We start from the raw sequence: 15,157 nt of genomic DNA, 5'->3' as shown, positions 1-15,157 counted from the left end.
ACACTCCAAATCCATGCGGCACATAACCACCAGAGACAGGGCGTTCTCCACTGCAGGACCAACACTGTGGAACTCCATCCCACCAGATTTGAGACAGGAACCCTGCCTGCCCACATTCAGGAAAAGACTCAAAACGTGGCTATTCATGAAAGCCTTTCCTGAACTAAACTGAACCTACTCCATCATTAACTAAGCACTCAGACTTTGCCTTATTCACGGCAACTAATTTCCCTACCTTATAATTAATATTCCTACATCATAAACACAATTCACTAATGCCTTAAGCACATTGACTGGCATTTACGTTCTTTCGATTTAATCCCCTGCTTCTTTTCTATGCTCCAAGTTGTATTACTCCCTTGTTTTATTGTAACTGCATACCTTAGCCTTCTCTTGTTTAATGTTTTATTATTATTATTATTATTATTATTATTATTATTATTATTAAGATAAATATTAGTTTTTACCTTTTTTGTTACCTATCCACTTGTTAATTGTAAACCGACATGATGCGATATCTATTGTGAATGCCGGTATAGAAAAACTTAAAATAAATAAATAAATAAATAACACTGGGGTACCTAATGATTTTTAAAGCCTATACACAGGCTTCACAGTCACGATAGCTGCATGTTTTACAGCATCGTATGAAGGTACACTCAGACAATTGACATCCATATAACAGGTCTTTTTTTGAATTCATAATTTTTTTTTTATGTTATAAAATAGCCATGTCCCTAGACGTGGGCCGACAAACATGCGTACATGTGTGCCCATACACCGCTTTGAAAGTTACCATCCCTATACATACACAGTAGACTAAATCTTCCTGTAGCAGGCCTTGTCAGCACAGAAGCATCTTCCATCATGCTGCAGTTAACTTTTACATTTTATTCAAATGAAGATCAGTCTCAACTGCTCAGAGGTGACCTGCCTGATGAATTCCTTGTACTGTAGGTCTATGGTCAGTAGGAATAATCTCCTGTTAGGGACGTTTCTCAGGGATTCAGTTGGGTGTTTTCACTATTCTCAGGCACCGCTTTGGCCATAAAAGCAAGGTCTCTAATCACCACATTCACTTAGTATTAGGTGTTACGCACTGGTATTTGGGCATTGTTATGTGCCAATATTAGGAGCAATATTCAAACTTTTACCCATGAGTTTTGTACCAGCTTTCAAAGTGGAAATATACATATATTTTGCTTAGAAACTTGCTGCAGGTACAAAGTGTATGCATTTTCTGCAGGTTGAGTTTTGCTGGAAAAGTACACATGAAGATTTGAAAATGCCATCTTCTTGAATACGTTCCTCTCCCGACCTGAACATGTCTCCAGGAGCATCTCCTCTCAATATGGCTAAAAGTGCGTGCGTCATGAAACACCACACAGACTTTTAGTCACATTGAGGGAGGGCAGCTTTCAGACAGCTAATTGATATGCATAAATCACTTTGAAAATTGTCCTCATTAATGTTATGCTGCTAATGAGCCCTTATAATGATCACTGCGTGGGAGTTTCATAGTAATAAACAGGTCATGCATTGCTACCAGATGTGTTCAATCATTTTCACAAAAGGAATGAAAATTCTGTTTTGCTATGTAGGGTTTTTTCTCTGCTTTGTAGTGAAAAGATTTTTATACAAAACGTAATCAGTGGATGGAGTTTAGGATATTGATAGGAAACTAATTCAGTTCATGGAGGGCAAACAAGAAAGGTAATCTAGAGTTAATGCTAGCAATGAGTCTGACAATCTTGTCATAGCTGCTTTTTCCTGACAAGCAGAAGGGAAAATAGAAAGTTTTGGGACAGAAAACATACAGTACTTTATCTTAGATTTTATGTTCACTGTTTTTAGACTGACCAATAGCATTTAAATCTTGGCAGTGCATGGATGACGTTGAGTGGTGATCTTTCATGCATGGATTGTCCCAGTGATAACCAGCTTACTGTATCTCTTGCTACTGTGATACTCAAATTTAGAGCTATTAAAATTCCATGTATGCTCCTATCTGGATTATGGGAAACACCATGCATAGACACACTTAAAGATATCAGAAAATGAGTCTTAATTCTGAGGCCGCTTAGTAGCGTTGGAATCTGTATGGTAGCTTTGTACCTATCTATACTTGTTCTTGGTTTCACCCTCAGGATGAAGAAGTTGAGCTTATGAAACATATCAGAGCAAAAAGGCAATAGAAAACCAACATTTCCCAGGAGCACAGATGGACTGCATGCAATAAAGAAAACATCTTGGCCCTCCTTCTGCAGCAGTGCGATTTTGTACTAAGTGCAACCTTCTATCTCACGATCCTAACTGGTTGCAGTCAAGCTGTACCAAGATAATTGCAAGTGAAGACTCTTCAGTCATTCTGGACAAAAAAAACGAAAACGCTCATGTTAGTATGTCAGTGATAGCCTATGCTACATGGATCCTTTAGGCTAATGAGTGTGTGTGTGTGTGTGTGTGTGTCTGTGTTTGTCTTCCAATCTAGTCTATATTTTTCTAGAATCTAAGGTTTGAAAGTGTTCTCCACTCCATTGCTGTTTGTGTAGTCTGAAAAATAAAATCTAAAAACAGCTGCTCATACTAAAGAAAAATATGTATATGCAAAATTCACATTCAGCAATAAGCAGAGATTATTCCATCTTTTCTTAAGATGAAGCTGTCCCTCTGCTCACAATATTTCAAAACCACATGATGCAGGTAGTAATATCCAGCTTCTGTCAAAGAAATAGTTTACTGACCAGTCATCATTTTTACATTTCTTTAAAAGGATACTGCCAGACATGATTTAATGGAGATATTTGATCCTGACTGTGCTGCATCAGCAGAGACTTGTAGACAAAAGCAGCAGCATCTCCTTAAGAATGGACTTTAGGATGCTGCTTCAAGTAGCAAATCATTGCTGCTTTGATTTTTCAGACTCTTATTCTACCAACCTGCACATTCTCCTTCTAAGAAATAGGCAGCTGAGTAGACAGTCCATGTGACTGAAAATAGCAATTGAATCTCTTCTGATTGCACTAGATGCCAAAAATGTGATCCTTATGCAAATGTGAGTATCACGTTAACTGTTTTGTGAGGTATCAGAGAGTGAACTGCGCACTTTAACTGAAAATGGGGAGAAGTTCCCCCTAATAGGTGAGGTTGGCTTGTGCAGTGTGAGAGAGGTTCATTTGTGGTAGTTTGCAAGAGAGAGTCTTGACTTAAAGCTGAGCTGTTAACCCTTTGCCACCATGTGTCAGAGCCAGAAGCCAGAAAACAATTACATCTTGGCTATAAATCTTCCAGTTGAGTAAGGCATGCCAGTCATAATGTGCTAATAAAGACATTCCCTAGAGCCATTAGGAAAGGACTGGGTTCATATTATCCCACCTTCCTTTCCTAAAGGATTTTTTTAAACTTGTGCTACAGAAGAAACTAGCAAATTAATAATCTGTCAGCCAGCATGCTGCAAAGTGGCATTGTGATCAGAGTAATCCACCAGGTACCGTGGGATTAATATGTTTGAAATCATTTACAAATACTAGAGTTTTAAATTAAATCCCATTTTCCCTTCTTTGTAGAACCCTGCAGTTTTGTTATCCATTACAATAGAGCACCATGTACACTGAATGATGAATGAAATGTACATTCGGGTTAGTTCAATAACCTCTGGATAGAATATTGTAAAATTCTCTCAGTAACTCCTCTGCATGTTCCACTTTGAGCACCTAAATTGGCAAGAATGTCAGATATGACATCACATATTAGATTTGATTGCAAGGAAGTAGCCTTCTGGATTTTTTTAAATGATTAACTTAATGATTTTTGTTGACACAGGATGAATACTATTGCTAGCCATGTGTGCCTCCTATATTGCACAGAATGCTGTGAGGCCAATATTAAGTTGGCCGTTTAGTGCACAAGTATTCTGGCTAAGGTTAGCTGAATAACTTGTTCTGGATATTCAATGGGATAAACGTCTCACTGGATATTCCCAATTAAAGTTGTCCAGCTAACTTTAGCTGGATAACTTTAACATAACCGGATATTCTTTTGAATATTACCGGTTACGTATAGTAATTCAGCTGTGGTTAGCTGGATACCTTTATACTTAACCGGCTATATAGCCAGTAAAGTGTTGATCCTTTAAAAAAAAAAAAAACCCACATCATGGGCCTACAAGCCCAAACTAGTCCCCCACCTCCCTCCCACCCGAGCTCCAAAGGCAGGGCAATTTGCCACCTCCTCCCCAAAGTGCCCCATCTGAATGTAAAAAAAAAAAAATTATTAGGACTGGGAGTCGGTCTGGTCTCTTCCCCTCCCCTACCCCCTGCACCCAGTTCTTGTTTATTTAATTCCATAATGTTCTCTCCAGGTCCCCTGTCCTTCCTACAGCCCATTGCAACCCTTTCCTTTCTAAACTCTCCCCCCACTCTTGGTATCTTAAATTGGCTTTTTTCTTCTGTTCAGATCACGATAGCGTCCTACCGTGATTCAGACCCAGAGCTTCTGCTATTGCTAGGCTGCTGCAATGGAAGCATACGCCCCCAGAACACCCTTTTTTTTATCCAGCTAAAATATAGCCAGATAACTGGCTAAATATCCCAGAACTTTCCATCTAGACTGATATCTTTGTTATCCATTTAAATGGCTTTTGAATATTGACTCTTGTATAGACCTCCATTTTACCACATAGCCAGTCAGAAGATTGGATCTTGAGGACTGCTAAATGTGTCTCATTCACTGCATGTGTTCAATTTTAACAAGATTTTTGCATGTAGAAAAAAATGTTTCCTAAAACACAGTGATGTGAATCTTTCAGGACAAGACAAAACAGAAGCGAACAGAGGGAAGATGAAAAAACCCTGCTCTTACATGTAGACACAAATATTTTCTGATATATCCCAAAGAATATTACTAATAACCATGTTACAAAAATGCCACGCTATCAGGGATAAATTAGTGGCTGTTTCCATTCTTGTCTCCAGTTCAGGGTAAATATTTAAATTGTGACCACATCCATGTTTGACAGTATAAGACTAGTCCTATGCTAGTAGCCCAACTTCATGATGAAAATCTAAATGATTAACGGTACTTTGGCCTAGCAGGCAGCTATGAATGTCTAGAAATCATGAACTAGCCATCATACACCTTGATCATGCAACTGACAGCCAAATATTTGAGTTTAGGTTGGGTCCTGCGGCTGAATTTCTCAAGGACGCTTAACTGTGCGATTGGATTTTTTTTCTTTACAAAAGGTGCATGCAAGGAAATTACTTTTAATGGCAAAAATAATTGACTATCTTTTAATTACCTTTTCACATTAACCTTTCTTTAAATGGTGCAACATTGATCTTCTATCCTGTACACAATGACAACTTGCCGCCTCTCTTTAAGGGGATTTACCAAGAAAAATGTTTCTGCCTACTCCCTCTTCCCCATAGCCTTTGCATAATATCAATTCACATTGTTTAATTTTAAAAATAATATTAAGCTATATTACCATGCATACCCCATTTCCACAGGAGGGCACAAAACATCACATGATTTAGGTAGCAGTGCTGTGTGTGTGACCATGTGAAATTCAGCTGAGGAAAAGAAACTCAGATGACAGTTTGTTTTCTTATAGGATTGCAGCAGGCCAGTTCCAAGTCAGAAACTTCATTCAGTAAAATGGAGCATTTGACAAAGATGTAGTTCTTTTTCCAGTGCAAGTCCAAGGCACAAGCAGTTGGTGATAGGGCAGTGCAATGCACATCTCCACTGGAAAAAGATCTGGCTGCGAACAAAATAAGAATGGTAGATAAGCAGGCTATACATTTATTAAATAAAGAGAAAAGTATTAGCAACTGTAAAAAGGTACAGGTCAGACCCAGCTGGTTATTGTAACCTATTGCTGACTATTGCTACAGAGGATTGTTCCCAAGCCTTATTCTCTCTAGTGACAGCGAGGAATGGTCCTCACGGTTATCACTGGATTCTTAACTAGATGGCTATTTGGAGGTCCACAGGATACCTGACCTCTTACTTATATACTTTTACATCACCTCCATGTATCATTTATTGGGAGTCTTAATGTACCATGCAGAAGGACCCTACTCAGGTCTTTCATTCCCCAGGTTGAGCGGGCCTACGGATGCTGCGGAGACAGTGTTCATAGCCCCTGTGGGGAGAGAGCCAGTGATCATACAGTGGCGACCCCTACTGGCTGGATTCAGTCTGTGATTGCAGGATTCCTATCAAAGGACTATCACTGCAATTCCTGAACCAAAAAAAGAATGTAAAATAGGGGAATGAAGATTTATGGCACCAGGCCCCAGCCCTAGTTTCTATTGAGCTGAAAGCCCAAAGAGGCAGGAAGAAAGTTCTACATTGAAAAAAGAAAGTCTACCTACTTTGCATTGTGTAAAATGTGAAAAGTTCACATAATTGAAAATAATACCTTACTTGTTATAATTGAAATTCGTTAAAGTAGGCTCCCTTTTTGTAGGGCCTTTGAATATCTGGGAGCAGCCATGTTTGGAACAGGGTAGGAATTACGTCACTTGGTTGGTTTTGAAATTTTCGGAATATAAAAATGTAGAAATAAATAAATATCTGATTGGTTCTTTCTGTGTATGAGATATTTACAATTAGTGTTAAAATGAGCCAATTCAGTCTACAGTGTAGCGATACTCTTCTTTACATGGCTGCTCCCAGGAATCAAAACTTTTTCAGGGACAGCCCAAACCATTTAAAAAATAACTTGAAAGAAGATTTTTTTAACCCATGCAGGGTATATCTGGTATTTGTTGCTACTTGTGAGGGTAACTTTCAAACAACTCTGTGCGACCCCATGTATGTACATATATAGGCATGCAGAGATCTACTATAGTATTTTATAACCTGCACGTATCTGGTCCATGCAAGTTATAAAATACACATATATCCACCCCCCAACATACATGCAAATATTAGCAATGCACTGAAAGTGTGCACTTTTTTCTATTTTATAAATATATGCGCTTATATTTTTTGTGTGAAAAAAAGAGAGAGGCAATATTCAGTGGACAAGTTATCCGGCCTGGTTAGCCAGTGTATATTATGCAGTGGGATAAATGTCCTGTTGAATATACTTGCTTAAGTGAGGGAAGAGAGCAAATTGGGCAATAGGCTCTTTTAGTTCTTTCTTTTGTTTTTTTTTTTTTATCAAAAGCGCTACTTGCCCGGATATCTTTTGAAGATATCCGGTTAAGGAGCAAGGTATCCAGCCACACAAGGCCGGATAACTTTAGACCTGCTCGGAAACCTCCGACTAACTTAGCCGGATATATGCGATATTTGTCTAGGTTAGCCGGATAACTCAACCTCTCCCCGGAACTCCCCTGAAATGCTCTTTTTTTTAGCCGTCTAAATTATAGCTGGATTACTACTTATCTGGCTATAATTTACTTGGATATGTGACTGAATATGCCTATTTTTGCCATTTAGATGGATTCCTTTTGAGCTATCTGTCTAAAAGGTTTTTGAATATAGACATCAGAATTTATTCAGTCCATCTCCAATTTATCGAGACCCTCCTAGTACTTCATCTTGAAATTCCCCCACCCCAATTCACCCCGAGCTCCCACCTAGGAATAGCATGCAACAAATTGCACTAGATAATTATCAGGTGTAAAATTGCACAAATAAGTTACCTATCGTATTTGCATAAATCTTATAAAATAGCAACTTATTCTTGGACCCTCCCCGGAATACCCCAAAACTGTCCCATTTTTTGCGCAGGTAATTGTGTGCATGAAACCAAAAATACATGCATACTTTTGATGTTTAGAAAACAGCATTGAGGATGTCCTTCTGAGATGTTCCCCTTAATGCCTCAGGTTCTTTTATTACTGAGCTCATAGCCCTGCTGGCTAATGACAGACAAATCTGACAGCAGAACTGAATGCATGAAATATCTGATGTGGCTTTCAGGAAGGGAACATTGATCTGGAATGTCTACCTGGGATTTTTATTTCCATGTATTTTAAGGAAGATGACACACCAATATAGGCAAGAGAAACACTTTAAGGGTCCAATTATCAAAGCATTTTACACAGGCAAATGCATGTTTACTCATGTAAAAACATATTTGGATTATTGTCTTCTCTCCTCCCCTAATGAGGGCAAAGGCCCACACTTTTATCCACTTTAAAAAAGGGGCATCAACAGGTCGGGAAAGGGGCAATATGCACAGTTACAGCATTTTCAAATCATTGTATTTTCTGGTACATACTTTGTACCTGCAATGAGCGCACTGGTGGGATTTTCAAAGGGAAACTCCCCAAGGAGTTTCCCTTTGAAAATGAGCTTTCAAACCCTACAACCATTATCATCATTGCCGTCCACATGAATAAATGGTGTTTTCAATTTAAAGTCTGGGAAAGTGTCAACTTAGTCTACAAAATGCTGTTTCATTTCACTCCTATTTGATATTAACTTAGACTATATACTACGTAAACTATGTGTTATAGTGTTTTTTGTTATTCAAGATCCCTCAGAGGATCTTTTACATTGTAAAATGTTAAATATGGCAGAAAACATGATAGGGATATATGGCACTGGCCATGACACTGCTACCCTGAGCAATATGTTGTTGTATTTTATGGGACATGCCACACTTGCCTGTTGAGCACCATGTTCTCTAATAATGTATTCGTGCCACATCTTCTTGATCGTGTGTTTATACTGCAAGTTAAAATGCGAAAGAGCTGCACATGGTGTGCAAGGCAAATGATAGCACATACCACTTAAAATTCTAAAATGGTGTTTTTAAGTTTGTGTTCACAGAACTTTAGAGCTGCTTGCCTACAATTCTTTCTCCCCAGAGCAGCCTGTTTAACAGGTGTCACAGACCACATCACATAGACTTTCATTTGATTGGTCCATGCATTTTATGTGATTCCATAGGTTAGTGTTTCCCAACAATACGCCTTCAGGCTTGATCAGGTGTGCCACAGAAGTGTCCCTACTACCTGATGCTCAGATCCAGGTTAGCACCTGGGCACTGCTCTCAATTTCTTGCAGCAACAAGAGACACCAGCAGTGGCTTTTAAACTTGTAGGAACTCCTTTCTGAGAAGATAGGTAATAATGCATGCCTCCTCTTCCTAGCTGCAGCATGAATCCCAGAGGTTTGGCAATTAATAGGCAGCATACAAAGTCCAGATATTTGGCACCTGCTTTGTGCAGCATACATGGTGCATACAGCAGCTCCTCATTTTCCCCATCTTTGAATTCTTCAAGCCTCTGTCTTATCCCCAGGCTGGGTGAGACAGGGAGAACATGCACTGAGCACTGGATGTGACTACTTTGAGGGTTGAGAGCAGCAGTAGCAGTGTGAGCTGGCTGCCCACATCATATCAATTTCCCTTCTGTGAGAGCTGGTGCATTGTGATGGGTTCATGCGTGTATTCGCCCTTATCTCTTCCTTTGTTTTAAAATTTGGAAGAGATGCTGGTGGTGCTTTCATTACTTCCCTAGCATTTATTTTGGCCATATGAGTTCTTCCTGTGTCTGCACTACTTGCTGTGTAGAGGCTGTTATGCCATACAATAGTTTTGTTAAGGTAGTGTACCTTGTGCTTGAAAAAGGTGAAAAACATTGCCATAGGTAACACCATGAAGCAATCAAACTTGTTTGTGATGTAACCTGTGACACTTTATGATGCTGGCACAGAATGGCTGCTCTTAGGTGTGTGCAGGAATGGCAGCTACTTAATGAGTTTAACAAGGAATAATAATTCATGCTTATTTTTATACAGGGTAAGTATTATCATTAGTCAAACTGCTTTTCAAACATTGCACACAGTACCGGTCTTTTTAAAAACTATGAAGCAATTGGGATGTGCTTCGAGGTTCTCAACAGCCTGCTAGTATGGATTTGAGTAGCAGTGTGTTACCTGCCCATGCGATACAAAGATTTTAACACTGCCAGTGACCCACCAGTGGCACTCATATTGTGCCACACTCCCATTGAACATACTACACTCCCTTGATAACTGCTGATTTCAGTGTCTTTAATTTACTCCTGGTTCCTTTTAAGTTGTTTTGTAAATTCTCCATCAACAAGAAGACTGAATTAGCCATAACATGTAGATGACGTAATCTGCCATCACCAAACGGACCCTTCTCTCTAGCTCTATCGCTCTTTTATGCCCTATTAAGCATGCGCAGAAGTTCCATGCAAGCAATGCCTTGTGAGCCCTCTCAGTCATGTTCTGACCACACAGCCATTCTGATGTTTTCTCTCTCTTCCACTTTCAACTTGTGCAAGTTTTTTTGCATCTATTTTTTCTGCCTCAGTGTCTCAGGCAACCCCAACAACAGCACTTTTCAGTACTACTTGAAAAGGCAAAAAAAAAAATCTGCAAGAATGCCAAAGAAACCCACCATAAGTGGGTTCAGAATGGCCAAAATATTTGCTGTCAGTGTTTGGGCCCTTACCATCACCCCACAAACTTCTAGGAATGTGGTAAAATGTGTCCAAGGACCCAGAAGAACTGGGCATATAAGTTGGTTGAGCTCCAAGGCCACCACTCTTTTTCCTCAGCAGGTTCTCAGGGAGGTGAGTCCAGCTATGCTGCTCAGCCTCCTAAATTAGGCTCAGGGTTGAGTGGCTCCAAGAAGCGTTGGGCTTCTGCCAATGCAGAGCAGTCCATAACACTCCAAGCATGACAGAGGAACTTGTTCTGTTCCATGAATCCGGGACCCTGTCACACAGAACCTCTGTCAGCTTCATCGATACAGGTAGCTTTGACACAATGGCTCCATCAGCGCTCAGCACAATTCCAGGCACTGCTGACTCTCCTTCTCGCTTGACTGGTGCTGTCAACACATCCTGCCTGACTGGCACTGTTGATGCACTCAGCGTGGTCAGTGTCATTGGAGCAGTCAATAAATTCAACACAGGTGCCAACACATCAGAAGATCCCAACTCCATCAGTGCAGTCTGTAAAGAGCAAGACATCGAATCAATGCATTTAAAAATACACATAGGAGTTGACCAGATTCAGGTCCCTTTAACTTCTTAGCTAAGAAGATGGAAATGCTACCTTCCCACCTCTTCCCCAACCCCACACTAAAGGGTGCTCCAGCTAGTAGTCAGAGGACAACGGCTCCATTCTCTACCTCCTTGGAATTGCAGGACCAAGAGGTCTGCTTTGGAGCACCACCATGGAATTCAGAGGACACCTCACAGACTAGGACTTAATCATGGTATTGGAGAAGGATGTGACTGTTCCAATGTCCATCCAAGGGACACAACCTCCAGCCCATGCAATGGAGTTCTTCAAGTCCTGGATTACAGGTCTGGCCACTAGAAATGAAGGAGCCTAGCAACCTCAACTCCATCCTCAGTTTACTTTCTTGGCAGTCCCTCACCTTCCTGTTCTGAGTGACAGCCCAGATAGTGTGGCCCTTCAGTTGTCACCACCCAGGACACCATGTACTTCTTTAGAGCTGGATAAGTGTCCATCCTGATCTGGAGCCTCTGGCAGGCTCAACAGGCTTGCCCTCTGATTCTCTGCCAGATCCTCCTAATCATTCATCACCTTCCAAAGACTTGTCCTATTCTAATTTTCTTGAGAAGTTAAGGAAGGTACTCAGAATTCCAGTTCTGAGAGGCAAGGATCCTTGAGCAGAAGTCTTCAATATGCTGCATGTCATGGAGACCCTGTCTGAAATGGCAGCTCTGCCATTCCACAAAATCCTCTCAGAGCTTCAAATAATGTGGCAGTCCTCAGCTTCATGTGCACCTGTGGCATATAAATTGGACCTGTAGTACAGGATATAGCAGGCCCTTGAGCTCAGTATCTTCATATTACCACATCAGTCAGTCATGTTGGAGTCTGCCTTGAAGAAGGCTATGAAATTTAGTTTCTACTTGAACATCCCTCCAGGAAAAGATCAAGACTAAGGGCAGTAATGGAATCCTTGGGGGATGAGCACAAAGTGAGTCACCAGGCTTTCTATGACACAGAATAGAAGTCCTTTGACACGGCAGTGAGAGAGTCAGCTGTGGCCATAGGGGCTCAAAGAATGTCATGGCTTTGAGCCGATGGTCTAAGGGTGGATGTCCTTTGCTCAGGAGACAATCTATTTAGGGAATAGGTCAGACAAACCATTTCATAAATTAAAGAGCAACATTTGATCCTCCAATTGCTATCCTCCAATGAAGAGCAGTCCTCAGTGCCACATAGACAATTCTTCCCATTTAACCAGGCATACTACCAATGGTGCCCTTTCCAAGGGTTTCAAAGATACCATTTTCCTCCTTCGCAACTGCAGCAACAGCAGTTCATTTCATCAAGCGCCATCAGCAAAAGCTTGTGCAGCCCACACCAGTGAAGGCAGGGCCAAGTTTTTGACATCAGAGTGATGCCCCTGCAAACTTGACAGCAAATTGATGACCTTTAATCCCCAGGAGGCACATCCCCTAGTGCAGGGGTCAGGAACCTTTTTGGCTGAGAGAGCCATAAACGCCACATATTTTAAAATGTAATTCCATGAGAGCCATACAATATGTTTAAAACTAAATACAAGTAAATGTGTGCATTTTATGTAAGATCACACTTTTAAAGTACAATAAGTCTCTGAAAATATTACACCAGGCCTTAAGACACCAATACATCTCCTATTAGGAAAACGGACCAAGTCAGGCTGCTATAGAGTCCTACACAGAAACTACACGCCAGCAGAAAACCTCACCTGAATCACGTGCTGTCCCTCACCTAACATAGAATAAAGAGACCAAAACGCATAACAAGAAGCATGCAGACAAAAACTGAATTGGAAACTGCAACAAGCCAGAGTCTCTGTATGCAGTGTAACAAAGGAAAAAAGAAACATCACACATCCTTATAAAACAAATCAAGAAATATAAAATCATCAGCAGTAAAACTGTACTAACAAAAAGAACATATTTCGAAACAGCTGATGAGTGGAATATCCAATAATTAAAAACTCATATAAAACATTTCCAGATACCAACAAAATATTTCAAAATAGCAGACACAAAGACCCAGTAATGAAAAATAATAAGGATACAAAAATTTTTTTGCTCTGCATACCTGGGAACGTTTGATATCCAGGTGTCCTGAGATTGTTCTGAATTAGCAGGAGGTGGGGTGGTTTGCTTGGAACTTTCTCCTCTCTCAGTCACATACCAGCGCTCTCTCTCACACTGGCTCTCAATGACACACCTATACACACATGCTCTCAGTACTCACATATACACATGTTTTTTCTCACTCACTTATATAGGCTCTTAATTACACATTTACACACATGCTGTCTATCTTTTCACGCTTACACACACACACAGGCTTTCAATCACATAGATACATGCTGTCTTTTTCTCTCACACACAGACTCTCATTCACATGCTTACAAACATGTCCTCTCTTTCTCTCATTTACACACAGGCTCTCAATCACATACTCACATGCTCCCTCACCTAAATCAGCTCTCAATCACACACAGACACACATGGTCTCTCTCTCTCATTTAAACACAGGCTCTCAATCACATACTCACATGCTCCCTCACCTAAATCAGCTCTCAATCACACAGACACACATGGTCTCTCTCTCTCATTTAAACACAGGCTCTCAATCACATACTCACATGCTCCATCACCTAAACCAGCTGTCAATCAGACACAGACACACATGATCTCTCTCTTACTTATACACACAGGCTCTTAATCATACATACACATGATCTCTCTCACACACAAAGGATCTCAATCATACACACATACTCTTTCAAACAAACAGGTTTTCAATTACAAACTTACACATACAGGTTCCCAATGGTAAACTTACATTCATGCTCTCTCTCTCACAGGCAGGATCTCAATCACAGACATACTCTCTTTCACATATACAGGCTCTCAATCATTCACATACATGCAATCTCTCACTCACACACACAGGATCTCAAACACACATGCTTGCTCGCTCATTCACTCTCTCTCTCCCTCTTCCCCCCCCCCCCCCCCCGGGAACTCGCGGCAGCAGCAGCCACCTCCCAACGCTAACCTCCTTCATTTTCAGCCCTCGCGGAGGCGAAGGCGGAGTCCCATCGGCCGCGGTTGAAGATTTTCATTTTCCTCCGAGCCGCGCTGCAGTCTTCTTCCCGCGCAGGCACCCGATGCTCTCCACTTCCTCTTCCGGGCCGCGGGAAGAAGAGAGCACCGGCGTGCTCTCTTCTTCCCGCGGCCCGGAAGAGGAAGTGGAGAGCATCGGGTGCCTGCGCGGGAAGACCCGCGCAGGCACCCGATGACTCCAGCGCTGGCACCCCGGCTGACACCCGATGACTCCCGCGCAGGCACCCGGATGACTCCAGTCGGCGTGCTCTCTTCTCCTCCCCCCCGCGGCCCGGAAGAGGAAGTGGTGAGCATCGGGTGCCTGCGCGGAAGAAGAGACCACGCTAGTGTGGTCTCTTCTTCCCGCGCAGGCACCCGATGCTCTCCACTTCCTCTTCCGGGCCGCGGGGGGGGGGGGGAGGAGAAGAGAGCACGCCGGTGCCGCTGACTCCAGCTGTCCTGCCGCGTTCCGCCCGGGCTGACAGCATTTTAAGCCCGGGCGGCGGAGGACCGGGGAGCAGCTGGGTCAGCGGGGAACCGCGAAGTATGGCGACACTTGTCTGCGAGCCAGATGCAGCCCTCAAAAGAGCCATATCTGGCTCGCGAGCCATGGGTTCCCGACCCCTGCCCTAGTGGGAGGAAGGATTCAGGAGTTCATGAGTGAAAGGAGGAAGATAACCAAAGATTGCTGGGTCCTCAAAATTGTGGAGTGTGGATACTGCTTGCATTTCTCCTGAACCCCACTCTCTATGCAATGTACCGTATTCAATTCAGATCCATTTCACACAACTTAACTATGCTTCAAGGTGGAATCACTGCTCTGTCAGCATGCAATAGAGCTGGTCCGAGCCCAGAAGCATGGCCAAGGGTTTATCTCCAAGAAGTCAGGAGGCTTGAGGCCTATCCTGGATTTACAAAGATTGAATAATTGTTTATTATGGGAGAAATTCAAGATGAACACCCTCCACACCATCCTCTCCTTCATCCAGTGGACAGGGTCTAAGTATGGATTTTATCGCAGCCATTCAACCCCTGATACACGTGGAGTCAGACCCGACCCTGTT

The 15,157-nt window shown here is 41.9% G+C and overlaps 1 protein-coding gene across 7 annotated transcripts in view; it reads left to right on the top strand.

Annotated features, from left to right (window-relative positions):
- PNPLA7 (patatin like phospholipase domain containing 7) overlaps positions 1-12,559 on the top strand; it is a 668,718-nt gene extending 656,159 nt beyond the window's left edge. For all 7 annotated transcript variants that reach the window (XM_029614471.1, XM_029614468.1, XM_029614470.1 and 4 more), the window contains one exon: positions 2,148-12,559. In XM_029614471.1, the coding sequence (XP_029470331.1) occupies positions 2,148-2,195 (48 nt within the window). In that variant the 3' untranslated portion in view covers positions 2,196-12,559. The remainder of the gene's footprint in view (positions 1-2,147) is intronic.
- Positions 12,560-15,157: the final 2,598 nt, after the last annotated feature.

Source organism: Rhinatrema bivittatum, chromosome 8, assembly GCF_901001135.1.
Source record: "Rhinatrema bivittatum chromosome 8, aRhiBiv1.1, whole genome shotgun sequence".
Classification (NCBI taxonomy): Eukaryota; Metazoa; Chordata; class Amphibia; order Gymnophiona; family Rhinatrematidae; genus Rhinatrema; species Rhinatrema bivittatum.
The sequence above is the reverse complement of the archived record's forward strand: the minus strand, read 5'-3'. Positions and strand labels throughout refer to the sequence as shown.